This window comes from Rattus norvegicus, chromosome 3, assembly GCF_021556685.1.
Source record: "Rattus norvegicus strain SHRSP/BbbUtx chromosome 3, alternate assembly SHRSP_T2T, whole genome shotgun sequence".
NCBI classification, from domain to species: Eukaryota; Metazoa; Chordata; class Mammalia; order Rodentia; family Muridae; genus Rattus; species Rattus norvegicus.
In genome coordinates this window covers 106,059,412-106,087,245 of record NC_141536.1, presented here as the reverse complement: position 1 = coordinate 106,087,245, position 27,834 = coordinate 106,059,412, and the positions used below count along the sequence as shown (strand labels likewise).

Sequence of the window (27,834 nt, the reverse complement as noted above, 5' to 3'; positions counted from 1 at the left end):
TACCTATGCCTCCTGAATGCTGGGACTAATGGTATGTACCACTGCCTGGCTAACCTTGATTTTTTTTTTGAAGACTTTATTTTTAATTGTGTGTGTGTGTGTGTGTGTGTGTGTGTGTGTGTGTGTGTGTGTGAAAGTTGTTAACTTGAGTGTTCATGTGAGCAGAGACCAGAACATTGGATTTCTCTTGAGCTGAAGTCACCATGAGCCAATCGATATGGATTGAGAACTGAACTCTCATCCTCTGTAAAAGTAGGATGTTAACTGCTGAGCCAACTTCCAACAGTCTCTTGTAGCATAAGCTAGCCTCACACTTGGAACATGGCCTTGAGTTCCTGAGCCTCCTGTCTCTGTCTTCTAAGTGCTAGAATCACCAACTAACTCCACCGCACTGGGCTTTAAACCCTTTTTTAGATCTGTTGTGAAATTTGTAGAAGTAGTGAACTGCTAAGATTTGTTGATCTATACTAGAATATCTATAATGCTGGGTTGTTTCCTTTTTTAAAAATTGCATTTTCGGGGCTGGGGATTTAGCTCAGTGGTAGAGTGCTTGCCTAGGAAGCACAAGGCCCTGGGTTCGGTCCCCAGCTCCGAAAAAAAGACCAAAAAAAAAAAATTGCATTTTCTGTGTATGTATAATGTTTTGCCTGGTGCATGTATATATGCACACACATCCCATACCATGAGAAGCCTGAAGAGGGAGCCAGATTCCTTGACCCTGGAGTTAGGAATAGTTATAAAGCTATTGTTTATGTGTCTGGTCCTCCATCAGAGCAGCTCTGGCAGGCAGTCCAGGCTGGCCTCAAACTCAGAATGAAGCTCCTGATCCTTATGTCTCCACTTCAGTGGAGGTGTTTGGGTCCACATTTTGTAAGCACAGCACTTGGAAAGCTAAGGTGGAAGGATTGCTGAAATTTTGAGGATGGCCTAATCTATATGGCAAATTCCAAGCCAGTCAGGCAGATAAGACTGTCTTTAAAAAAAAAAGGGGGGGGGAGGTTGGGGATTTAGCTCAGTGGTAGAGCGCTTGCCTAGCAAGCGCAAGGCCCTGGGTTCGGTCCCCAGCTCCTAAAAAAAAAAAAAGGACATAAAAAAGAAATACAGAAAATATATTAGATCTTCCTTAGAATTCATATGAAGAGGCCAAAGCTGAAACACTGTGCCTCTTGGCAAACTGAACGCCTAGATGAATATCTGTACATCACAGGCCCAGGCAGCAGTGACATATACCTGCAACTGATACTATAAGCATAAATCTGAGCAAGGGAGACACATGAGTTACGTAAGGTTGTTAAAAAACACCAGATAAAACCAAATTCTTTTGTTTTAACGACAATTAATTTATTGGTGGATTGAGGAATACAATTTTAATGGGACAATAAGGCACAACTGTGGATAAAAACAGTTTGCTATACAGCCAAGGGGGGCATAATCTTAGAAACTTTAAATAATTAAATCAAGATGCTTCTGAAGTACTTCTCAAACAGATAAGTATCAGACAATTATTCCCTTTATACAATTCTTATATCACATCATTTGATCACAAAGTCTGACATATTTCATAAAGAATTCCCCAGTTCATGTAGACCCTAGCCATCTGTCCTAGTCACGCCCCCACTGCTCGCCTTTACCCATCTCGTCTGCAGTGTTTTTGTTTGTTTGGGTTAACAGCAATTTATTTCCTAAAGAATTGCTTACATATCTTGGATAGCCTTCCAAAGCAACAAAGCAAGCAAGCAAGCAGGCAACACCAGAGAAAGCCAGCCAAGAGCAGATTCACAGGAACACAGGGCGGAAGCAGCTTGATTCAGTGACATCTAAATCAAGCTGACATTGGCAGAGAATGTCACCTCAGTTGGTGCCACCAGTCCCAGGTCCCATGCTTCTGAGGGATCTGCATAGTATAGTATTCACAAGGAGCTAGGAAGGTCGTGTCATTAGGAAGCTCATGAGACAATATATTCGATGCATACAGTGCCTGGACCAGGATTATGAACTGACTATACATCTTCCAGCATTAAAATTTGCCAAGTATAAAATTCATTCAGAGTTTTGTGCAAAACTTTAAGACACTGAGGACAATCTAATTCTTTAGGACTGAGGTAAGTCAGGCACTTCTGTAACACTAGTCTTTCTGTTTGGAAATGTGAAGAATCTTCAAGTGTACAGAACACTGAGGCATAACCCATGCTGTGGAGCAAATGTGGGCAGCTCTCCAGGGTGCCCATCCTTGTCAGAAAACACAAGAAGGCCCTCTACCATATTGTCAGAACAGCCGCTTGGGTGGTGACAATGTCCCAAAGAGAAGCAAACTGGCAGGCATTAGACTATTTTCTGAATGTCAACACTGTACCCAGAAAAGCCACATAAATATATTTGAAAATAAAAAGTCAGAGGTAGAGAGACCTGGGAAGCCACCTAGGAGACATGGCTCTACAAGCCTCACCATGACTACCTTTTAAGAACATGTCTGCTCATAAGCCCTGTGACGACAGAGCAATAGCTCCTGGATAGGCAATATCCCACATCAGAAGGTAGATACAGATCACCAGACCACTAACTATCCTGCCACATCAGAAACAGGCTTACCAGCAGAGCCCAGAGTCAAGTAGAATGCAGGGAATCTCAACGACAGGAGGACAGCTGAAAGACTGAATGGAGAGAAGGCTGGATGACAGAGAGGTAGGAAGAAACAGACACAGGACACAGGACACAGCACACAGGACCATGATGGAGGGCTGATGAAGGGAAGGCAGCATGGATATGGTCCCATCTAGTGGGAGCTTTGCTGGCTGGTTCTTGACATGAGTCCCTGTTTCTTTCCTCAGACAGGACGGATGCGTGGCACTGAGCAGTAGAACAGGGGAAGTTGGTACTTACAATAAAGACTGATGGGTGGATACCGAACAGAAATAGACAGGGTACCATTCTGTAACGCCCTGTTTATACACCAAAGGCAAGTTTGTATGGACAGGAGAGACTTCAGGTTGTCATGCAGGAGCTGTAGTATTCTGGGAAAGGGGGATGACAGGATGGGGTGGGGCTGGAGGACAGAAGGAAGTTTCAGTTCTTAAATACTAGAAAGCAAGAATAATTTGGTCTCTGCCCTTTAGTGAAGAAATCGGATGCTCATCTTCTGTTCTACATCCACCTTCTCCAAAACCTGGGGTTGAAAAAACAGAAACAGTGTATCATTAAGCTTATGACCATTCTGATCACCTTTCTAAATAATGGGTGACCTTCCCTCCTGTGCAGTAGATTTAACATAAAGCCAAGAGGTAGGAGGAGAGTCCCATACAGGCACATCTCACTGAGGACCCACAGGAAGCTAATGGCTGTGGGAAGCCATTTTCTTCAGTAGTGTAGCCACTCATAAGTTCCTCATGTTCTGTAAATAACAATTCAATCTTATCATCACCCTCCAAAAAGATGCGAAACATGAAGAGCAAGGTGAGTTGAGAGCAGTAAGGAAACCAGCAAGCAGGCGGGAACAGTGGATATGATCAGAAGTATACATGTACGAAAATGTTATAGGACACCCATTACATATAATCAATGCATTAATAAAAAAGAATTAAAAGGAAAAAAACAAAAGGTGATAGACAGACCTTAACAAATTCTGTAAAAGATATGGCACTGTCTCCATCTTGGTCAGCCTCCTGGATGGTCCTGTCTGCAATACTGCCCAGCTGCTCATCTGAGATATTCACTCCGACCATCATTCGCAGTACCTACAAGATCAAGAGCCTTGAAGGGGACTCGCGACAAAGCCACCTCACTTCCCCCTTTCTGTGATTGCTCCAAATTCACCAGCTAGAGAATTGAAATCCTTACCTTATTATCTAGGCAATTCTTTTTTTTTTTTTTTAATATATGTGAGTACACTGTCGCTGTCTTCAGACACACCAGAAGAGGGCATCAGATCCCATTACAGGTGGTTGTGAGCCACCATGTGGTTGCTGGGATTTGAACTCAGGACCTCTGGAAGAGCAGTCAGTGCTCTTAACCGCTGAGCCATCTCTCCACCCCCCTATCTAGGCAATTCTTTTTTTTTTTTTTTTTTTGGTTCTTTTTTTCGGAGCTGGGGACCGAACCCAGGGCCTTGCACTTCCTAGGCAAGCGCTCTACCACTGAGCTAAATCCCCAACCCCTCCATCCATCAATTCTTAAAACACAGAAGCTATCACCCAGGGGTTAAGAGTGCTGGCTGCCCTCCCAGAGGGTTTGATTATTAGCACTACATGGTAATCACAACTGGCTGTAATTTTTTTTAAAGATTTATTTATTTATTATGTATACAGTACTCTGTCTGCATATAGGCCTACAGGCCAGAAGAGGGCACCAGATCTCATTATAAATGGCTATGAGCCACCATGTGGTTGCTGGAATTGAACTCAGGACCTCTGGAAGAGCAGCAGTGTTCTTAATCTCTGAGCCATGTCTCCAGCTCCCAAGAGTCTGTAATTTTAATTCCAGGAATTACCCTCTTCTGGCATCCCTGGGAACCAATCGTGGACATGGTACATACCAGGTGCACATGCAGGTAACATGCACAAATATATAAACTAAATACTAAAAAAATTTTAAGAGGTTACATTACTAAGTATCATTTGGGTAAAGTCATTGGCACTTCCACCAGGGAAATACCAAGCAGACAAATTAAGCCTCAAATGGCGGCCTCCTAAGCTCTCCCTTCGATCAGTCTCTGAGGTGCTTTGCTTGGAGAATGTTAAGAGCGTGGGCTGTGGAGAGGATGGTGAACAGAATGCTGCCTAACTTGTCTGAGGCCCTGGGCGCCATCCCCAGGTTTATACACACATAGAGAATTAGAGTGAGAGTGTGTATGTGTGTGTGTGTTCGTGTTGGGAGGTGGGCAAGAGCGGTTTGTAATAAAATACTTTATCAAATGTTTTGTGGGCAAGATGCCTAGAAGTGGTTTCCCCAGGTTCCAGGAACCAGTGGCAGAGATCTTCCAGGCTCAATCCCCAGGCCAGGGTCTCCTCCATCTGTCTACTTCAGCATTTATCAATCACTTGGAAGTTACTAACGAATGGAAACTTACTGCTATTTAATTATTCCTATTATTTAGTTTTTTTATGCATGTTCTTCCCCTTTTATAAGTATGTGGTCTTCTCGAAGAAACCCAGGGCCGCACACTGCCACGTACCGCACATTGCCACTCGACCCTCCTGCTACTCAGTTCCATCCCCAGCCCTCTTTCCAGAATGTACTGGATCCCCTAAACTGGGGTTCCAGGTGGTTGTGAGTCATCGTGTGAGTGCTGGGAACTGAATGTGACCAAGTCCTCTCCAACAATAGCCAGTGCTCCTAACCACTCACTCGCCTGCCTCTCAGCCCTGGGACTGTGGTTTTTGTTTTTGTTTTAGTCTAGGTGAAAATTTTCTCATACCGCCTTTATAGAGTCCGAGATATGCTAGCCTCATAAAATGGGTCTGTGAATAGAGCAACCATCTCTACTTAAGTGTAACTGACACACAACAGGATACATAGTCACCAAATTCTTTAGAAATTATAGTGCCTAAAAAGACAAACTTTGTTCTTTTCTCCTACTTTGGAAAACTGCTCTCTCCTTGCCTGGATACCTCACCAATCCAGGAGTACATCTGTGACAAAGCCATTCTTCGTCCCATAGTAACTTTCTCATCCCATGGCACACAATTGCTTACAAATCCTAATAACAGAAAATAAACCAACTCTCCATTTCAAAACCGTTTTTCTGGCAGCCACATCTGAACCACAGGATGAAAACACGCAAGTTGTAATGGCTGCTCCGATCTTTTCAGCCCTCAAAGGCCATGGGTGTAACTTTCAGTACAACAGTATAGTTCTCACTGAACAAAAGCTATTCCCACTTCAAAACCAAAAGGCAAAGTCAACATCAAGTATGGGTGGGAAGGAGCACATGGGACCCCCCACCTATAGCGAGGGTGGTTGGTGGCTGCTGAGGAATGGGCTGTTCTACTACTAGCAGGCTGGCCATGTTCCAACAGAGGGTCCAACGCAGATGTCCACATAGCAGCACTCACTGGACTTAGTGGGTGATGAAGCATATCGCAACCACGTATGACATTCTCAAATGGGTAAGTAAGTATTATATATGGTTTTGCTTTGTTTTGTTTAAAGCAAGGGCCAGGGGACACTACCACTGGCCTCCTGATTTGGATTTTCTCATTGAAATGTAGGAAGGCCGAGTTGGTCCTTAATCTGATCTGGGTAGGCTTCAACTCTAAGTTTGTTGAAGATAGAAAACCAGTTCTGATTTACTTAAGAGCAGAAAGTACTTTTCCTTTTAGATATATCTTGAAACACACAGAACTTGCCTGATGGAAATTCCTCAATGTCCTAGCTATCTGAGGTCTTCTAGACTCAATGAAGAGACAGTTTCCTACTGTCCTAAACTTATAAAAAGAGAATGAGATGTCGAGAAATGCAAACTGTGAAATCACCTGTCACAGCTGGGACACAGGGAAGCATCCCCTGCAGCTAGCAACCATTGTGGGGATGGCAGCTACAGCCGTCCCTTGACTAAAACCTTATCCAAAAGACTAAACAGAAGAATTTACTTCAGAGTCCTTAGAATTAAATTGCTGCTAACAAGTTGGTCTGTCAACAACTGAGCTGTGTGAACCAGTCACACTTTATTCCCTACGTCACTCAGCACCTCAGAACCACCCATCTGTGAAGACTCAGTGACCCACAGCAAGTGTTTCCAGGTCTTCTCCTCTGTCTTTTATCTGCAACAGCACTCTTTCCAAGGCAGGGATTAAAGGAAATGTTTACTAAAAAGAAAGAACAACTGCTGCCCATAAAAATAAAGTCAGGACCCAAAATACACACTGTTCTCAAACTTTCCCACATACCTGTAACAGCTCATCGCGGGAGATCTTGTCATCTTTATCCAAGTCATAAAGTCTGAAAGCAACTGGTATGAAAACACAAGAAGACAGAGAAATCTGTAGTGTTTTGTCCTGTCTCAAAGCTGAACACACAAGGATAATAGACAGAAACTGATAGCCAATTAACAGATTTCCCAAGACAAGTGCCATTCCCAGGAAGGCTTTTTGTTGTTGTTTCGTTTTTTTTTTTTTGGTTCTTTTTTTCGGAGCTGGGGACCGAACCCAGGGCCTTGCGCTTCCTAGGCAAGCGCTCTACCACTGAGCTAAATCCCCAACCTGTTGTTTCGTTTTTTGAGACAAGGTTTCTCTGTATAACCCTGGCTGTCCTGGAACTCAGAGATCTGCCTGCCTCTGCCTCCCAAGTGCTGGGATTAAACGTGTGCCCTGCCATGACTAGAAAGTCTCAATTTTTTTTTTTTTGGTTCTTTTTTTCGGAGCTGGGGACCGAACCCAGGGCCTTGCGCTTCCTAGGTAAGCGCTCTACCGCTGAGCTAAATCCCCAGCCCCAAGTCTCAATTTCTTATATCTTTCAGTGTCTTTAAAAGTCCTACCAGGGCCAGGTGTTAGTGGTGAATGCCTTTAACACCAGCACTAGGGAGGCAGATGTCTGTGAGTTCAAGGACAATCAAGTTCCAGGACAGCCAAGGCTGCTGCACAAAGAAACTCTAGCTTGAAATAAATATCAGAAAAATTAATAAAAGATAAGTCATTCACAATTTAATGAAACCAAAAAGAGCCACACAAGGACCACGGCAGGGGCTCAGTACAGCTTAGGAAGATGGGCTTATGAGGTCTTCCATCAAATTTCAAAGCCCATTTTTCCTTCTAGTAAAGAACTTGGATTTCTTTTTATTTGTTTTTGCATTTTGAGACAAGATTCTCATCTAGCTGAGGCTGGTCTTAAGTTCAATGCTCAGCTACGCTGGCCTTGAACTCTTGATCTTTGCACCTCTGCTTCCTAAGTGTTGGAATTACAGATATCACAGTGCCCAGCAAGAACTGGAATTCCAAATGAAGTCAACAAGACTCTGATGTCTATAAACACCACCCCACCCCACTGAGCTGGAAGTATGCTTGTGCACAATGTACCAGACTTGTCATCTGGGTGGAGCTCCTAACATCCACGCCTCAGCAAGCGTCCCTAGTCTAAGTCCTCTCTCCATTCCTCCGGACTCAAGCTTCTCTCTTTAACAATACATAACCCATTTAGAAAGCAGGCTATACAAAGAACCTTGCTTCATGTCAGTACACAAGAGAGAATTCAGGAGAAAAAAACCTATTCAGTTTTTTGTCGTGACTAAGACCTACTGTGTGGACAGTGCTTTGAGAACACTGTTCATTTTGTAGGCATAAATGATGAACTTATCAAAGAAGCGACTCTTATATGACTGAATTCAGGTAAATCACTGTCATTATTATGTATTATGTCTTTTGAGCTAGGATCTTGTTCTAGAGCCTACACTGGTCTGGAACTATGTAGCCAAGGGTGGCCTCAAATTTACAGCAATCTTCCTGATGCAGACTATTGGCCTGACTCTACCATGCCTGACTTCAATTTTTGGTTTTCAAAAGGGACTGCCATGCTAGGCATAGTGATGTACATCTATAACTCAAGAACATGGTAGGTCTCAGAGGATCAGGGTATATATGACCAACTTTGGTTACACAGGGTACCCCCAGGCCAACCTAGGCTCCATGAGACCCTGTCTGAAAAGCAAAAGTAAATAAAAGGGAACTGAACCCAGGTCCCCTGGGAGAGCAGCAACTGCTCACCATTGCCACTGCCTTGCCAGTCCTTTTCTTGTTGTTGGAGACAGGGTCTCAGTGTTGCCTTGAACTTTGAACTAACAAATCCCTTGTCTCTGCCTCCCAAATTCTGGGGTTAAAAAGTCATGTTCCATCATGCCTAGCTCTTAATTTCTTGTACAGGCAAACAGGATGATGATTTTTCTACACTCTCATACCTGACCTCACCCCCCCCCATTTTTTGTTTTGTTTTTCCAGATAGGCTCTTATGTAACTCAGGCTGGTCTTAAACTCATTTTTCTTCCAGAGAACTGAAAACACATTGGGAGGCTCACAACTACTGGGTAACACCATTTCCAGAGGCTCCAAAGCCTTCTAATATACATACACACGGTGCATGTGAACACACACAGAAATAAAATAATTTTTTTAAAGAGGGGTTGCGGCCCAGGGCAGCCAGGACTACACAGAGAAACCCTGTCTTGAAAAACTAAAACAAACAAACAAAAGGACTGAGGCGATGACTCAGTGGGTAAGCACATAGCAAGCTTCAAGTTGAGTGAGGGATCCGATCTCAAGGCAGGAAGGCAGGAAAGACGGAGGAAGAAGCCCTGCTCACTTGAATGTGGGTGCATACTAACATGAAGCTCTCCAGCATGCCCAGGAGGCAGGAGGGCTAGCAGGAAGTGGGGTGGGGAGTAGCAGCAACAAATTCAGAGCCAAAGTAGTTGATTCTTTTCAAACAAAGACTAAGAGGGGAGAGTTCCCAAGTGGCCCAAACCTTCCCTGTCCCATTCCTAACATTGTCACTACATTCCTAAATATGGAGCACTGGATAAAACAAACAGAGGACTACTGGTGCATTGTTAACCAAAGTCCACAGGATACATTAAACTTCCTCTTGCAGGTTTCCCTGAGTCTTGACAAGTGCATACCTGGTGTTTACTACTGCAATGCCATACAGTGTGGTTTCACTTGCTTCCAAATCCACTGTCACCTCCTTCAAAACAGCCCCTCTACAGCTTCTGAACGAGACACCCATGGACCTAATTCCTTTGGTACTAGGTCCTCCCCTAACCCAGACAGTCTCCATCAGTTTGTCTCTGTCTTCATCACCATCTTTCTCTCTCCCTGCCCTAAAACAATTGATTGCCATGGCAACAAAACACATTACACCGAAAGAGAGTAGCAGCGACCCCACTGCATGCTGACAAGAACCCACTGGGGAACTGCAGTTCATTTCGGATCCCAGAGATATACTAGAACTTTGAAGGAGCTGAAGCCTACCAGTCATTATTACAATAAACATTTGTCTGTTTGTTTGTTTGGTTGGTTTGTAGCCCTGGCTGTCCTGGAACACACCAGGCAGACTAGGCTGACCTCACAGGAACTCCTGCCTCACCCCAAGTGCTGGGATTAAAGGCCTATGGTGTTATGCCCAGTCAATACAATAAATACTTTCATTCATTCATTTATTTATTTAAAAATTTAAGAGGTGGGGGGAGAGTGTGTGTGTGTGTGTGTGTGTGTGTGTGTGTGTGTGTTCATTCAGGTACTAAGGCAGGCATGCATGTCAAAGAACACGTTACATGCCTGTGAGACTCTGTTCTCTCCTTCTACCATGTGGGCTCTAGGATTTGAACTTAGGTTGTCAGGCTTGGTGGCAGGTACCTCTACCCAATAAGTCATCACCATGACCATTCATTCATTCATTCATTCACTCATTCATTTTGAGACAGGGAGAGTCTGTCACATAGCTCTGGTAGACTAGGAACTCATTATGTAGACAAGGCTGGCCTCTAACTCAGAGATCTTTCTGCTGGGACCAAAAGCAAGATCATGCAGGCCCTGTACATTCCTGGCCCTTTTTAACTACTTTTTTCTGACAAAGTCTGGATCTGTCTTCTGGCTTTGAATCTGTAATCCTCCAGCTTCAGTCTTCTAGTCAGGTGGAATAATAGACATATTTGTGTCCAGCTAATTTTTCTCTGTGTATATAGTAAAATTATAAATTTTGTGATCTTTACCACTTAAGATTATATTTCACCAATGTTATAAATATACATATTGTTGTGAACCAATGGCAAAGATATTTTCTATTTTTAATGATTTGTTTATTTTTACTTTATGTGCATTGCTGTTTTGTCTACATGTCTCTCTATCTGTGTGAAGCTGTCAGATACCCTGGAACTGGAGTTACAGACAGTTGTAAGCTGCCATGTGGGTGCTGGGAATTGAACCTGGGGCCTCTGGAAGAACAATTAATGCTCTTAAGAGGTAAGCCATCTCTCCAGTCCCATCAAGGATATTTTCAACCTGTAATCTGAAACTCTATATCCAATAATCTCCACTTTACCCTAACTAAGGAAAATTCTGAAAGAACTTTCACAAAGCCAGGAAGAAGAAAAAAAAGGAGGAGGAAGAAGAGGAAGAAGAGGAGGAGGAGGAGAGAAAAGACCTCACAATGACTGCCAAGTAGGGAACATATGTAATTGCAGATATGAAGAAATTTCAAATAAACACATTTTTTAACTTTTTTTTCTGGAAATGTGCATGCTATACTGGCGAAGCCAGCTTTGAAGGTATCCTTGGCCTGTAGCAGGGACCGAGCACAAACCCGAGCCCTGCTTTGCTTTGTCTTTGTTGGTTTGAGACAGGGTCTCTATCCCAAGCTGGCCTTGAACTCCCCTCCATAGCAGAGGATGACTTCGTAATTATTGATTGATTGGTTGATTGATTTTGGTTTTTTGAGACAGGGGGGTCTCTGTGTAGCCCTGACTGTCCATAAACCTGCCCTGCTTCCTAGTTCAGGGATTAAAGGTGTGCACTGCCATTGCCAGCCTGAGGATGCCTTTGAACTTTTGATGCTTTTGCCTCCACTTTCTAAAAGCTGGGATTGTGCACATATGCTACCATACCCAGTTTCAGAAGTAAACATTGTTTAAAATAAATTTTAATGTTTATTTATTTAATATGTATGGGTTTTTGCTGCATATTTTGTCTGTGCATCATGTGCACATTTGGTGCCCATAAGGCCAGAAGAGGCTGTTGGATTTCTCTGGGACTGGAGTTACAGGTGGTTGTGAGCTGCCGTGTTTGTGCTGGGATTAGAACAGCTCGTCCTATTACCTGTGAGTCATGTCTGCAGCTTCTAGGAAGTGTTTGCTTTTAACAGAAATGGTCATGAGGGTATGGTGGCGCATCCCTTAATCTTAACGCCTGAGAAGCAGAGACAGGCAGATCTCAGTTGAGTTCGGAGGCTAGCCTTGTCCAAATATCAATTACAGGCTAGCCAAGGCTACACAGTGAGACCTTGCCTTTAAGGGAAAAGAGCAATCAATGCTCCTATACAGACAAATCTGCTTCAGGAAAAGGTATAACAAGGACAGGGGTTCTTGTCGAATATTCCTTTTAACCCTTGGATTCATAGATAAAGAAATATATGACTGTGAAAAGAAAAAATTATTTTTCTCAAAATGTCTCCTGCCCGGTAGGTGTAATTCTGGGTGTTACATCAGTCTCACATGGCATCTTCCGCCAGGGTCTCCGTTTGTCCTCAGCAACTCAAGGTTAAGATGGTTCTTTGACCGAATATCACATCCTGTTATTTAATGTATAATAAAAACATGATCCAACCTCCATCAGCAGACTCACACCGAAGAAAACGGCTCAAGACTCTGGAAGCAGAGGTAAGCAGATTTCTGTGAGTTCAAGGCCAACCAGTGAGTTTTAGGACAGCCAGAGCTACATAGTGAGACCCTGTCTTGGCCCAAACAAATATATATATATATATAGATAGATAGATAGGTAGATAGATAGATAGGTAGGTAGATAGATAGGTAGATAGATAGGTAGATAGATAGGTAGATAGATAGATAGATAGATAGGTAGATAGATAGATAGATAGATAGATAGATAGATAGATAGATAGATAGATAGAGAGAGAGAGAGAGATAGATAGAGAGGGGAAAATGTCACCAAGCCTACCAAGAGAGAGAGTGTCTACTTAGCACTGACCATGTGTGCCTTTCTCAGCTTCCATGCTACAACTGATTCTCCTAATTATTCATTAACTCCTGGTCTCAAGACCCACAAGAAAATGTCTGTACTATAGTATGAAGATCAGGCAGACATATACTAACATATGCTAAACCACTAATCATGGCTACATTAGTGGCTCTCAAGAGGCTGAGAAAGTCTACCTAGTTTGAGACTTGCCTGGACTACAATGTGAGACTGTCTATAAAAACATTAAAAATAATGTAAGCTGGTTGTGGCAGCACATGCGTTTGACCCCAGACATAGGAAGATCTCTGTGAGTTGAGGCCAGCCTGGTATAAAAAGTTTATAAAGCCCAGGGCTGTTATACACAAAAACCCTATCTCAAAAAAATAAAAAATAAAAGAAATAAAAATAACTTAATAGGAGCTGGAGAGATGGCTCAGCGGTTAAGAGCACTGGTTACCCTTCCAGAGGTCCTGAGTTCAAATCCCAGCAACCACATGGTGGCTCACAACCATCTGTAATGGGATCTGATGCCCTCTTCTGGCATACAGGCACATACTCAGGCAGAACACTGTATACACAATAAATAAATAAATAAATAAATAAATAAATAAATAAATAAATCTTTAAAAAAAAACTTAGTAACTAAAAACACTGACCACCCGCAGAAGGCCTTGCATGAAGCAAATGGTACTTGGTCCTGAAGGAAGAAAGCGTGGTTCATTAGTACAGTTTATAATAACCATGAGGGTAGTTAACAGGATTCTGTTGTCTGTATTCAGTTTTGCTTCTACTGAAATTTTTGCTCTTCTTTAAGCACCATAATGTGGGGGTAAAGTTCAACAGTCTTTTAGACTTTTGTTCAAAAATCTCCTCTGACCTAAATAACAAGATATACTTTAGTGATTCTCAAACTGCACCATAAATGCCAACAAAAATGAACTCACACTGCTCCCAAGAAGATGAATGGACAAAGCCGACAGTCAGACACTGAAACTTCAGGAGATACTTGTCAACTGCATGTAAGTGCAGCACTCTATGCTCCAGCTGACTTGTATTTGCTCTAATATCTTAAACCTTCTAGTGTCTGTAAATCACTGGGAGCTCCATTTGATCTGTAATCACAAACTTCTGGGCGCCACCATGCACTCTTCCGAGGCAGGGTTGGGCTCAATCAGTTTCACGCAATTTCAGTATCAACTTGTGTTGAAAGAAAAGTAGAAATTCAACTTCAGCTTCCTGGAAAAGTGTTGTAAGGGACTGGGCATCAGTCCAACAAGGGCAGAGGGAAATGTAGTAAGTATCGAAAAAAAGGAAGGCAAGAGGCAACGGGCACGGGAAAGCGCCATTCATTACTGGTACTTTAGCAAAATCTACAATCTATGAAATTCCGAAATAGATGGAGGACCAACACTAACTCTCACAGGTAGGGCCTGGGGTCTTGCTCCCAACTCTAGTACCTTCTACAGGGACTGGCATACAGGAGATAAAGGAAGTATAATGGCAGGTACACCTAGTATATGCAATGGACTGCTTGAAGCACTTACAACATGAAGAATCTCTTCCTGGGACTACAGATGTAGCTCAGTAGAAAGAGTGTTTATGGGCTAGAGAGAGGGTTCAGTGGTTAGGAGCACTGACTGCTTTTCCAGAGGACCTGAGTTCAATTCCCAGCAACCACATGGTAGCTCACAACCATCTATAATGGGATCTGATGCCATCTTCTGGTGCGTCTGAAGACAGCTGCAGTGTACTCATATATATTAAATAAATAAATAATTCTAAAAGAAGGAAAGGAAGGAAGGAAGAAAGAAAGAAAAGAGTGCTTACCTATCACACATTATGCCTTGGGTTCTAGCCCATGTCCCCTAAATATAAGATGTGGTGGTACATACGGTACGTGCCAGTAATCTCAGCATGTAGGAGGGGACAGTAGTATCAAGAATTCAAGACCAGCCTTAGCTACATAGTAAGTCTGAGCTAACTTAGGGATCATGTGATCCTGTCTCTAACAGCAATCAAAATCCCTGAATGAGCTATCGAAATGACCTATAAAATCCTTTAATATCTCATTTTTTCCACGTGGAAGAGGTTTATTGGGACGGCAGAGACAAGGAAGAGAGAAATGAAGAGAGAGAAAAAGAGAAGAGAGGAAAAGAGCTAATATCTAATTTTACACAGAGAAAACTACACCCCAAGATCTCAAATAACCTGCCCAAAGTCTCATGGGCAAAAAAATGGTAATTCAAGAATTCCAACTTAGCTTAGCTCCATGATCTGACCACTCAGCAGTAAATGTTTTTGTAAGTGTTGAGAGCAAATGAAAAGAGGCAGGCAGATCTCTGAGTCTGAGGCTGGCCTGGTCTACAGGGTGAGTTCCAGTCAATATTACACAGAGAATCTTTGTCTTGAAAAAACAAAAGAAAAAGGAGTAGCAGACCACAAGGACGATGGGGAGAGGGAAGGACATATGCTAAGCCACATGACTGACGCTCCTTACAGTGCAGTTTGTTGCTCCGGCTGTTGAGGGGTTCCGGTCCATTCACATCTTTGCTCTTTTCGTTATCCTCAATGGGTCGGAAATGAGCCAAAGTTCTCATGAATCCTCGGAAGTTTACCTGATCCTCTCTGATTAGGAAATATAACAGAACACCATGTCAGTCAGGGTAGGAGTCTTCTGTTTGTATGTTTTGTCTTTTCCAGTGTTTCAGAATCAAACTCAAGGTCTTCCACAAGCTAGGTAACCACTATACCACTAAACTATATAGATTCATGGTGACTGTTTCTTTTTTTTTCCTTTTTTCTTTTTTTCGGAGCTGGGGACCGAACCCAGGGCCTTGCACTTTCTAGGCAAGTGCCCTACCACTGAGCTAAATCCCCAACCCCATGGTGACTGTTTCTTATGGACTCAAGAAATGGTCAACACATTGATCCTGAGTAGCATGAAAGTCCACTCAGCAAGCTTTCTTCCCAGATACATGCATAATACTTTTGGGCTTCTACAGTATCTCCATCTAGAAAGCCTCACCCTAGTAGTGTGAAATGGTATATTATTTTCACTTATTAAATGATTAACTAGGTTAAAAGAAGAAAAGAACTTAACTATGGTCAGAGTTATCAATTGAATTTACTTACATATCTAAAAACTAAATTTTAAGTAAAGCCCAGTACTACACATGAACGCCAGTACTTAAACTCTCTCTGCTTTGAACTCTGGAACAACCAGCATGTTACTCTTTCAACCCACAATAAAGTATGCCTAGAGACATTTAAATTTTAAAGCACATTCTAGACATCTTGCTTGTTTATTTGTTGTTCTGAGACAGTCTGCCTCTGGAGCCAGCCTGGCTCTGCATTCCCAGCAGTCCAGTTTCAGCTTCCCCAGTGCTAGACTTTACTCCCTCTCTTCCTCCTAGTCCTGGGGATCAAACACAGGGCTTCAGCTACACTAGGCAGCCCTGTGGTTCTCTTTTCTTTTTAAAGATGTTTTATTTTATGGGTATGAGTGTTCTGCCTACATTTACATCTGTGTACCACTTGCACGCCTGTTGACTGTGGAGGTCAGAGAAGGGAATCTGACTCCTTGGAACAGGAGCTACAGTTATAAGCTTCCACGTGGGTTCTGGGAATCAAACCTGAGTCCTCTAAAAGAGAGGCCAGTGTTTTTAACTGATTAGTCATCTTTCCAGCCCCCACCCCATTCTTTCCTTTCAGTTTTGCTGAAACAGGATCTCACCTATGCAATCCTGGTTGGTCTGAAATTTTGAAATGCCTGGCTTTTTTTTTTTTTTTTTTTAAATCTTAAGCATCTCTGCAGTAAAGATAAATACTGCAAGGCATAGCAATAGATACCTGACATCCCAGAACTCAGGAGGCAGAAACAGCAAGGACTGCTTCCAATTTAAGTCCAATTTAGGCCACATAAAGTAGTAGGTCAGCCAGGCAGTGGTAGTGCACGCCTTTCGTCCCAGCATTCAGGAAGAAGAGACAGGCTGATCTTGAGTTTGAGGCCAGTCTAGTCTACATAGTGAGTTCCAGGATAGCCAGGACTACATATAGAAACCTGGTCTCAAAAACAGACAGACAGACAGAGTACTGGGCAAGCCAAGGACACAAGCAATACTTTTTTTCTTATGAAAAGAACAAAAAGGGGCTAGGTATAAGCTTAGTTGGTAGTGTTTGCCTGACAGGCATGAGGTCTGTGCTTACTCTCCAATACCACGTACACTGAGTCTGTAGTGGTTCATGCCTATAATCCCAGCACTCATGAGATGAGGCAGGATCAAGATCATTCTTGACTACATAAGATTTGGGAGGGAGGTGAGATGGAGGGAGGGTGTGCACATGATGGTAACTCTAGGGAGAAAGTTAGGCAACTCTTCAGGTTCAGGCCAGTCAGAGCTGAACAGGGAGACTCTATATCAAAAAAAAAAAAAAATGAAAAGCAATTTTAGGCTGAAGATGTAGCTCAGAATATGAATGCTTGTCTAGCATACACGAACTTCAGCACTACATAAACTGGTCATAGTGGTGTACCTATAGTTGTTTCCGCTCAGTAAAAGTAGAGAGGAGGATCAGAAATTCAGGGTAGCTGATGCTGGCAAGCAACCCTGAGTTTAATCCCCAGAAACCACAAGGTGGAAAAAAACAAACTGACTCCTAAAAGTTGTTCTGGTGGCATATTCACGGTGGCATGCCCAACACGCACACGCGCACGCGCGCACGCACACACGCACGCACACACACACACACACACACACACACACACAGAAAAAGAGAAAGAGACTGTAACAAAAATAAAACAGCAACTAAAAGAAAATAATTCTAAAATTGTGCAAATGAGTTTTTTAATAGTTAAAGGAAAACACATAAGACTTGTTTACTTACAACAATCCTAGCAGTATCAGGTGGCCTATTTCCCAGAGTTGCCTACAAAAATCCTGCCAGGCATAGTGGTGCATGCCTTTAATCTTAGCACTCAGAGACCAAGGTAGGTCTACCTATTTACTCTTAGGCCAGCCATAGCTACCCACTGTGAAGCCCTGTATCAAAAAACAAAAAAACAAAACAAAACAAAATCCCTGTCTTAGCTAAGTAATTTCAACATTTTTGAGGCAGAAGTAGGAGGATTTTGAATTTGAGCTCATTTTACACTGCAAAGGACCACATCTCAAAAATAAGAGTTGGGTTGGGGATTTAGCTCAGTGGTAGAGCGCTTGCCTAGGAAGTGCAAGGCCCTGGGTTCGGTCCCCAACTCCGAAAAAAAGAACCAAAATAAAATAAAATAAAATAAAAGAGTTAAGAAGAAAAGTAAACCTCTGGTCTCTGTGTCCAAGTAACAGGTAGTGTATCTTAAATGTCAGGTAGATAGTACAGTTCGGAGACCCACAAATGGGTGAGATCAAAGAAACACTAGCTCAAAGGGGACCTTGACTTCCTTCGTGCAGCTACACACCTCGTGCAGCATGACAGCACCTGCCAAAAAACGTACGCTCTGAGCAATCAAGCAATATGGAAAGACTCAAATCCTGTACCAGGGCAAAAAAATTAAGGTTATTAGCACAATGTTTATGCAACAGAGAATGAAACACCTATGTTCTACTATCAAATTTCAGTCTGAAGAAAACAAAACAAAAAAAACAGAAAACCTTTTTCCTTCTTAAGCCAGAAGAAACAAACACCTGGGAGCCAGGTAAGTACTTGGTAAGAAGCAGGGGCCCAGGCAGCCACAGGCGCCACCACACAGGCTGCTACAGCCCTGGCAGCTGACTGGAGAAGATGCTGGGAAACCACCAGAGTCAAAGGAGATATGGCTTTGCCTTTCAAAATCAACTTCAAAAACTGGTGAGAGGGCTCAGTGGAAGGCCCTTGCCAAGCCTGGTGATCTGAATTCTCCCCTGAATCCAACTGGTGGGGGATGGGGGGAACTCAGGCAAACTGTCCTGCATAGATGCAAAATAAATGTCTGACAAAACAGAAGAAGAAAAGGACTTCCACAAGCTGTTTCTCCAGGTAACTGATGGTGACTGAGGAGCTCTGAAAAAGAAGCTGACAAAATGACTGTGAAATACTCTCCTGCCAAAGGCTTGTGTCTAGAGCACAGTATGAGAGCTGTGCTGGGCAGGGTGCAATGTTCTGCGGGCCCTAAAAGCACACCAGAGGGAGGGTGCAGGAGGCGAGAGAGGCACAAATGAAGGCGAGCAGATGATTGCAAGTTCAGCGGGCTCTGACTGAGTGTCTTGGTCATTGCTCTTGCCTTCCTGATCTAACTGACCCTAAGTTTGTTTTTCAATTAAAATTTTTTTTAAATGTGTCTCAGTATTTTGCTTGCATGTATGACTGTGGAACATGTGTGTACTGGCTAGTTTTTTGATCAACTTGACAAAGGGTTCATTTGGAAAGAAAGAACTCAGAATGGCCTGTAAGGCAGGCCTTTGGATTTGGGGAGTGTTTTGCTTTGTTTTGTTTTGTTTGAGACAGGGTTTCTCTGTCTTGGAACAGCTCTATAGACCAGGCAGGCCTCACACTCAGATATCTCAGATATCAGAAGGCTTCTGCCTTCTGTGTGCTAGGATTAAAGGTGTGTGCCACCACTGCCCCAGCTGCCTTCAGGGTATTTTTTTCAAACTGATTGCTGTGGGAACGCCCAGCACTTTATGGGTGGTGCTACTCCTGAGCCGAGGTCCCGGATAGTATAAGAAAGTGAAAGCTAAGCAAGCTAGTACTCAGCATTCCCCAGGATTCCTGCCCTCAGGCTCCACCCTGGAGCTCCTGTCCTGATCTCCTTTGAAGATGGACTGTGCTATGGAACTGTCAGCTGTAGTAAACCTCTCCTCCCTAAGCTGTTTTATCACTAAGAGGACCTGGGTTTGATTTTCAGCAACATAACAGCTCACAATCATCCCCAATTCCTGTTCCAGCAAAAATAAACACAAGAAAAATCTTTTGTGTTTGGGCGAAATACAGAGGAATCTATATATGAAAATTAGGGGTGCCCAATTTAATTCTGGGCAACCATGATCTGAGACGACAACTATCTATTCTATATTATTTTGTTATTATTATTATCATTACTGTAATTATTGTATATTAGCAATCAATATAGCCTAGACAACAAAGGAAGGAACCAAAACCAAGTGTTGCACTCACCCCTCTGAGAAGAAGGCATTGATGATCCGGTCCCCCAGTGGGTTGATGGCAAGTTCTGGAATCCTCTGGAAATCTTCCCGGCTGCCAAAAGAATCACCTTAGGCTAGAGACACTGGCCTTTGGAATGGACTCTTTTGAAGCCAACAGAGTACAACCCAGCAGGAAAACTGCCTCCTGGAATTACTTCAAGTAACTAGAATATCTGCCAACTGTTTTTTGCACCAACTCAGGTATGAATGAAGCAAGATTTAATTTTGGTACTTCCCAGGAAGCCCAGCAAGTAGGTTATGTCAGTGAGCAAATACTTAGCTTGTTTCATAGTGAATGATTTCTTGAACATTACCACTTTGTAATTATTTGGCATTGAGAATAGCAAATAGACACAATCAACTACCACAGAGCTCCAGTGTAGGCTGGTGGAGCCTGAAGACACTTGCTCGGGAAGAGCTAAAACACCCATGAAATGCAGGAAACTCCTAAGAGAGTGTTTCCATTCAAGAAGCTAAGCACAAGGCACAATGGCCAGGCTGACTATAATCGAGTCCTAGCAGAGTTTGGACTATAGTGAGACCCTCCCATGGTTTCCCAAAAAACTAACAAATCAACAGATGGGAGGGAAGAGGGACGGAGGCAGGGAAATGAAGCAGACTTAACCTTAAACATGGTAAGAGCAATCAGCATCACATAAACATGCAGCTGTGATACCATTCTTCATACAAACATCTTGTGTTGCTCCACCCCCAATTGATACAGTGTTACTCTCTTTTCCTATGCCATGTTTTACCTCTGCCCTGTAGAGCTGAAGGAATTGGATCAGACAAAGTAACTTGCCCTTGCCACAATGAAAGGGCAGAAATGGTTTAAATCTAGGACTTCAAGTAAAAATCTATTTCTTGTTAAAAAAAAAAGTTCCCCATATTAACTTGTTAATATTTATTTAATATTTAATATTTAAGATGCATCTTATTATGGCATGGCTACCCAGACTGGAACACATGGGTTTCCCTGCCTCTGGCCCTGAGTACTGGGATTACATGCATTTGCTACCATACCTCGCCCATATTAAAAGTTTTGAACATTGTTGTTTCAAAAATAATGCTCAGTATTTCTCTAGAATTTCTTGGATATCCCATGTGAGGAATACAAAACTGTCCATGATTTACTTTTCCTATCATTGGGAGCACCTACAGCAGACTAAGGTGACCACCACAACCCAACCCAGCAGGTAGAGAAGACTGTTATGGATCAAAGGAAACTGACGAACTGTAGGAGCAGAGCTCAGGTGCAGCCCAGTTAGCAGGGTGCTTGTAGAGCATGCAAGAAATCATGGATTCAATCCCAGCACCACAAGAACTGGGTGAAATAGCACATGCCTGAAGTTTCAACGAGGGAAGGCAGAGGGAAGGGTACCTGAAATTCTCAGGCATCCTTGGTCATGTAATAAACTCAAGGACAGCCAGGGATACATGAGACTGTCTCAGAGAACTGAACAGTACAACAGGGGCTGTAAGATGGTCATGTCATGGGGTTGGGGATTTAGCTCAGTGGTAGAGCGCTTGCCTAACAAGCGCAAGGCCCTGGGTTCGGTCCCCAGCTCCGAAAAAAAGAAAAAAGAAAAAAAAAAAAAAAAAAGATGGTCATGTCATTAAAGTGCTTGCCTCACAAGACTAGGAACCTGAGTTCAGATGCCCAGCACCCATGTAAAACAGTCAGATATGGCAGTGCACATCTGTAATGCCAGCACTGGGGAGGTGGACAAAGTAGACCCCTGTAGCTCACTGGCCACTCAACTTAACAGAATGGATGAGTTCTAAATTCATCAAGACCTTATATTAAAATTAAGACTGGGCCAGGAAATGGTGGCAGAAGCAGGCGGATCTGAATTCAAGACCAACCTGTGTACAGAGTGAGTTCCAGGACAGCCAGGGCTACACAGAGGGGAAAAAAAGATTGTCTGGAACAGATAGCTCATGTCTTAATCCACAGCACTAAGGATGCAGGCACAAGCCAGCCTGAACTATATAGTGAGTTCCAGGCCAGCCAAGGGTAAGTAGTAAGAACTCTGTATAAAAAATAAAGTAAGAACATATAGAGTAAAGAAGATACCCAATGTGAACCTATGATCTATAAATTCCACACCTACATACACAGAAGTATATGCACATCCACACATAAATTCATGCATATCCACAGTTACATGGAGTGGGGAAGCAGTAACAACAAAATATACAAGACAAGAGCCATCACATAGGGTATTTGCCACTAAGACTGGGTTTAATCTCCCACACCCACGAGGTGGCAGAAATCCAGCTCTTCAGGGTTTGCTTTACTTTGTAAGTGTATGTGTACCACCATGTATGCATGCCTGGTACCTGAGGAGGTCAGAGAAGAGCATTAGATTCCCTGGAACTGGAGTTACAGACGGTTAGGAGCCACCATGTAGGTGCTGGAAATCTAGCCCAGGTCCTCTGCAAGAGCAACCAGTGCTCTTAATTGCTGCTCATCTCTCAGCTCCAGAGATCTAACTCTCTTAAGTTGTCTTCTGACCTCTGTGCACACACACAAGTAAATACATGTAAAAACAAACAAAAACAAGAGATGAATGTGTAAACTCTATACATGATTTTAAGACTGCAAAATTCCTGTAAAGGATACCATATATCAACTATATAGAATGGAGACAGATTTGAAATAGACTGCCTCGAGATAGTACTTCATTAAAACACTAAGTTTTAAAAATTATCTGATGAGCGTTTTACCTGCATGCATGTTTGTGTACCAGGTATGCGCCTAGTGTCTGAGGATGCCAGAAGGTCAGATCCAACTGGAACAGGCGTTAATAGATGGTTATGGGCTGTCCTGTGGGTGCTCAGCAGAATCTGGACCCTCTGGGAGTGTAGTCGGTGTTTTTAACCACTGAGCCCTTTGCTTCACTCTAGTAGGCAAGCTGTTGTCCCTATGACCCTGATGGCCATGCCCGGGTTGACCTCAAATCCTAATCTTCCTGCCGCATCCTCTGAAGCCATAGGATTGCAATTGGGTACTACCATGTCTGGATCAAATTCTGCCCCCTTTAAAACATGTATTCATCTCTTGAGGGCAGAGCTCGGAGACAACTTAGAAGTCAGTTCCCTCCTTCCACCACTTGGCCCAGGAAGCAAACTCAGGTTGATGGCAATAAGAGTCTCACCTGCTGAGCTATTTCACTGGCCCAAAATACAATTATTGTTAGAAAACAGCATAACTTAGCATGTGTAGCTCAGAACAGTCTCAAATTCTTAATCTTCCTAGCTCTACCTAATGTGTGCTAGGATTAAATGCTAATGCCACAATGCACCACAGAATGAAGTTTTCAATTACTAATTTTTTTAATGTGCATTAGAGTTTTGCCTGTATGAGGGTGTCAGATGCCCTGGAACTGGAGTTACAGGCAGCTGTGAGCTACCATGTGGTTGCTGAGAACTGAACTGAGTCCCCTGGAAGAACAGCCAGTGCTCTTAACCACTAAGCCATCTCTCTAGCCCTAATTTTTTTCAAATGGTATCTCAGATACCACTAGCTAGCCTTGAACTTGCTACAGACCTAAAGATGATTTTGAACTTCTAATCCTCTTGCATTCATCTCCTAAGTGCCAGTGTGTGTGGCCAGACCTAATTTGTGAGACTTTGGGTATTAAACCCAAAGCTTTGTAGGTTCTAAGCAAATGGCCTACCAACTGAGCTGTATTTTCAGTCCTCATTTTACCTGTGTTGATCTAAATCTTTGTTGTAGGAAATGTTCTCCCAAGTACATGACAAAATGTTAGTATGAGGAGTTGGGAGCTACATAGATGGCCCAGTACTTAAGGTTCTTTCAGAGGACCTGGGTTCAAGTCCCAGCACCAACACAGCAGCTCACAACGGGCTCAGGAGGTACATATTACCTAGACTTATGACACCAGTTCAATCCTCAGAGCCCACATGGTTAAAAACAAGAGAACTAAATCTCACCAAGTTGTCCTATGACTCCTCTCCAAGCGCCCTCCAACACCTACCACCCCCCACAATAAACTAATGTAAAAAATACATTAGAAAAACCCAGAAACTTGACTGTATCTCATTCCTGCCTTCAAGAAGTTTATTATCAGAAGACAACACACATTCTTCTACTCTCTACAGAGCAAATGCTAATGACAGCATATGAAACATTCCTATTCTGCTCAAGAATCTTCACGTACTTCCTGCTGTGGTTTAAACTTTACATGGTCAATGAACCGAGCTAACGCATCTCTACCACATCTGGAGACAGACAGAGACTTACCTAGCACACTGAGTGCAGAGCCTTAGAACAGCATCTCTGGATTTAGTCTTCCTTGATCATTTAGAAAACTGATTTCTTTTAACAATCATAATTGATTAAGATAAAGATTACTGGGCTGGAGTTGGCTCAGCAGTTAAGAGCACTGACTACTCTTCCAGAGGTCCTAAGTTCAAATTCCAGCAACCACATGGTGGTTCACAACCATCTAGAATGAAATCTGATGCCCTCTTCTGGTGTGTCTGAAGACAGCCACAGTGTATTCATTAAATAAAACAAATAAATCTTAAAAAAATAAAAAAAGGATAAAGATTACTAGGGTCTGGATTGTTTAATGTAGCAAAAATTATTACATGATTTGTCCTATAAGACAGAGTCTACACAACTCACCAAAATTAGTATCTCTTGTCTAACAAAATGATAAGAAACAATCCAGGAAGCCAGGTGTGGTGGCAGACACTTTTAATCCCAACACTGGGGAGGCAGAGGCAGGTAGATCTCTGAGTTCCTGGCCAGTCTGGTCTACAGAGAGTTCCAGGGATACACAGAGAAGCCCTCTTCTGGAAAACCAAAACAACAACAACAACAAAAACAACAGAATTATCAGGGCTGGAGAGATGGCTCAGTGATTAAGGGCACTGACTGCTCTTCCAGAAGACCCAGGTTCAATTCCTAGCAGAAACACATGGCAGCTCACACCTCTCTGTAACTCCAGTTTCAGGACATCTGACACCCTCACACAGATCCACATATAGGCAAAACATCAATGAACAAAAAAGAAATTAAATAAGTTATATATGCATACACATACATACATACATTCATACATACATACATACCAATGATGTATAGACACCACAGCCAAAATGGTCCCTGCTTCCAAGTCCAAGAGATCTACTATGCCCACCCTTGGAATACAGATAGCCCCTAGTGTGGCTACCCTTGGAATGTAGTCGGCTTTTAGGGATCCTGGTCTGGGAAGGAAGGAAGGAAGGAAGGAAGGAAGGAAGGAAGGAAGGAAGGAAGGAAGGAAGGAAAGGAAGTGCTCACCTGAGAGTTCCGTTCTCCCCTTTGTCCAGGCTGGTGAAGCGGCTGTACAGGCGTGTGATCTGACTGTGGGAAACTAAAAGGCAGAAAATCAGTCCCAACTGAAGAAATAGACATGCATTCACACTACACCCACCCCCACTGCATGCTTCAGTGTGAGGGAGATGGGGAGCTGTGCAAGATGTCAAAACAGCAAATTTAAAAAACTAAAGAATAAGAGGAGTTAGATAACAAACTAAATCAAAACCAATGAAATTTGGCTCTTAAAATGAAGTGTAGGCTTAATTAAGAGTGTATTAGGCGGGTTGGGGATTTAGCTCAGCGGTAAAGCGCTTGCCTAGCAAACGCAAGGCCCTGGGTTCGGTCCCCAGCTCCGAAAAAAAAAAAAAAAAGAAAAAAAAAAGAGTGTATTAGGCTAGGAATGTAGCTCAGTGGTAGAGCTCTGCTTCACATGCATGAAGATCTGAACTCATCACCAACACACACATACACACACACACACACACACACACACACACAGAGCTTTAAAAACACAAAACAATGAGAATTAAAGAACTTAAGTATTGGGGGTAAAGTGCACAACAGGTCAGCAGAAGAGTACCTGTTTAAAAGCATGAGCAAGACTGTGTTTGATCCCTAGCATGCATACCTCTCTCTCTCTCTCTCTTCCCCCCTCCCCCACCATCTTCAGACTGGAATTTCTAAATAGGTAACAAAGTCAAACTAAATACTGTGGCACATCAAACAATTCTGTTTTTAAAGTCTGGTCTCCTTCTGCACCAAGCGTCTGCAGTATCACCACCTCTTTAGGACTTAACTGGGTGACAGATCCTGCAACCTGGAATCAACTTTTTTTGATGCAACCAAGTGATCACGCTGTGACATTTAAGAGGACCCAAAGGCTGCTCATTCTGGATTAGCTTGAATAAATCCAGCATGAGCTAACTACTAAAAGCAGTTTACAATTGCAGGTGTACAAAGCGACTCTCTAAGTGCAAAAGCACTTCTGGGAAACAGTTTAGTCTCCTGGCAGATTAGAGGCAAGAGGGAAAAACAGAATAACCGTAGTAGAAAAGACGACAGCCTCAAAGCGGGTAACAAGTCCGAACTTTGTTTCAGCTGCACCTGTGAGGCATTAAAGATTAAGGAAGTGTGGATCTGAAGGTTGTTCTCTCCAAGCTTAAGCCACACAACAGGACCTGCTGCATGGGGAACAAGGAAACTAAATAAACAAGGCAGGAAGTAAAACAGGAAGTGAATGGTGGGGCAGAACACCAGGGCACCTATGACCTCTGGCATTAGCTTCATCCTTGAAACAGGCTCTAATAACTAAGGTGTGTAGAGAACAGAGCAGAGGAGGCACAACTCCTCCTACCCAGGCAGTCCAGTTGCTAAAGGCCATGAGTACCAGCCACACAGGTAGGAGCAGCTTTGTAAAGAATAGACACTTGTAATGGCCAGGCAGACGGATTCTGATTCCTCTCATGAAGCCACAGGGGCTAATGGAACTGTGAGGATTGGATGGAAGGAAAATGCTTGGCAAAGTGCCTGCGTTAGGACACCACCCCAAGTTAACTATTATCATGTCATCATTCCCACACAAGAGCCTGAGGGGACAGTTTACACTGCTGTGCTAACTTCTCTCCACCTTCTTCTTGGTGAGCCAGTCACAGCCACTTTCTTTAGGAATCTATCCCAGTCTGGCATCTGGCCCCCAAAGGTACTTTTGTAATGAATTCCTCAGTTGAGCAAAACTAAGTCAGTTAAAGAGTAACTACATTTCCTAAAAAGTTTTGAAAAAAGAAATCTATGTTTTCCATCTCAACATTGTTTGTTATTTCTTTAATGTGCCTCCTAGTATCATTTGTTTGTATACTTTAGGTCCAACAACTTAGTTTTCTCATTTTAATTTTTAAAATTAATTTGTTTTTATATACACTGGTATTTTGCCTGCAAGTATGTTGTATGAGGGTATCTGATCCCCTGGAACAACAGTTACAGACAATTTTAAGCTGCTATGTGGGTGCTGAGAATTGAACCCAGGTTCTCTGGGAGAGCAGCCACTATAGTTAACCGCTGAGCCAGCTTAATTTTAATTACTAGTTCACAGTCTTTCATATTAGTGTGGAGTTTTTAAATATTTAAACATTTTATTTTTTACTATGTTTCCGTGTCTGTGCACATGATTGCTGGTACCCCTGGAAGCCAGGGGTACTGGATCCCCAGGAACTGGAGCTACAGGCAGTTGTTGAGCTGCCCAACATGGGTGCTAGGACCAAACTCAGGCCTTCTGGAAGAGCAGGATGCAGTCAACCACTGAGCCACCTTATAAATCCTGGTTTTAAGTGTGCTTAGAGTAGTCTATCTGTAGTAGGGTATGTGTAGTTAGTGTATGTGAGAATGCTTATACCCATGCACACACATGCAGAAGCCAGAGCGGGACCTCCTCTATCGCCCTGCAACCAGCTGCCTTGGAACTGAGCCTCTCACTGCACTGGAGGCTCACACTGTGGCTGAATGGCCAGGCTGTCTAAGTGAGCTCCAGGACTCTGACTCGCTCCACGGCCCAGTGCTGAAGTGCAAACTAGCCTATGAGGCTGGCAATTTGAACTGAGGTCCTGCTTGTGGAACAACTGCTCTTACCACTGAGACGTCTTTTCTGCCCCTGAAGGAG

The 27,834-nt window shown here is 43.0% G+C and overlaps 1 protein-coding gene across 2 annotated transcripts in view; it reads right to left on the bottom strand.

Moving 5' to 3' along the window:
* Nucleotides 1-1,319: 1,319 nt before the first annotated feature.
* Chp1 (calcineurin-like EF-hand protein 1) overlaps nucleotides 1,320-27,834 on the bottom strand; it is a 35,332-nt gene continuing 8,817 nt past the window's right edge. The window contains 6 exon segments of one of the 2 annotated variants that reach the window (NM_024139.2): nucleotides 1,320-3,163; nucleotides 3,609-3,731; nucleotides 6,882-6,943; nucleotides 15,169-15,296; nucleotides 19,818-19,898; nucleotides 25,164-25,236. In NM_024139.2, the coding sequence (NP_077053.1) occupies nucleotides 3,110-3,163; nucleotides 3,609-3,731; nucleotides 6,882-6,943; nucleotides 15,169-15,296; nucleotides 19,818-19,898; nucleotides 25,164-25,236 (521 nt within the window). In that variant the 3' untranslated portion in view covers nucleotides 1,320-3,109. 2 annotated transcript variants of the gene reach the window in all.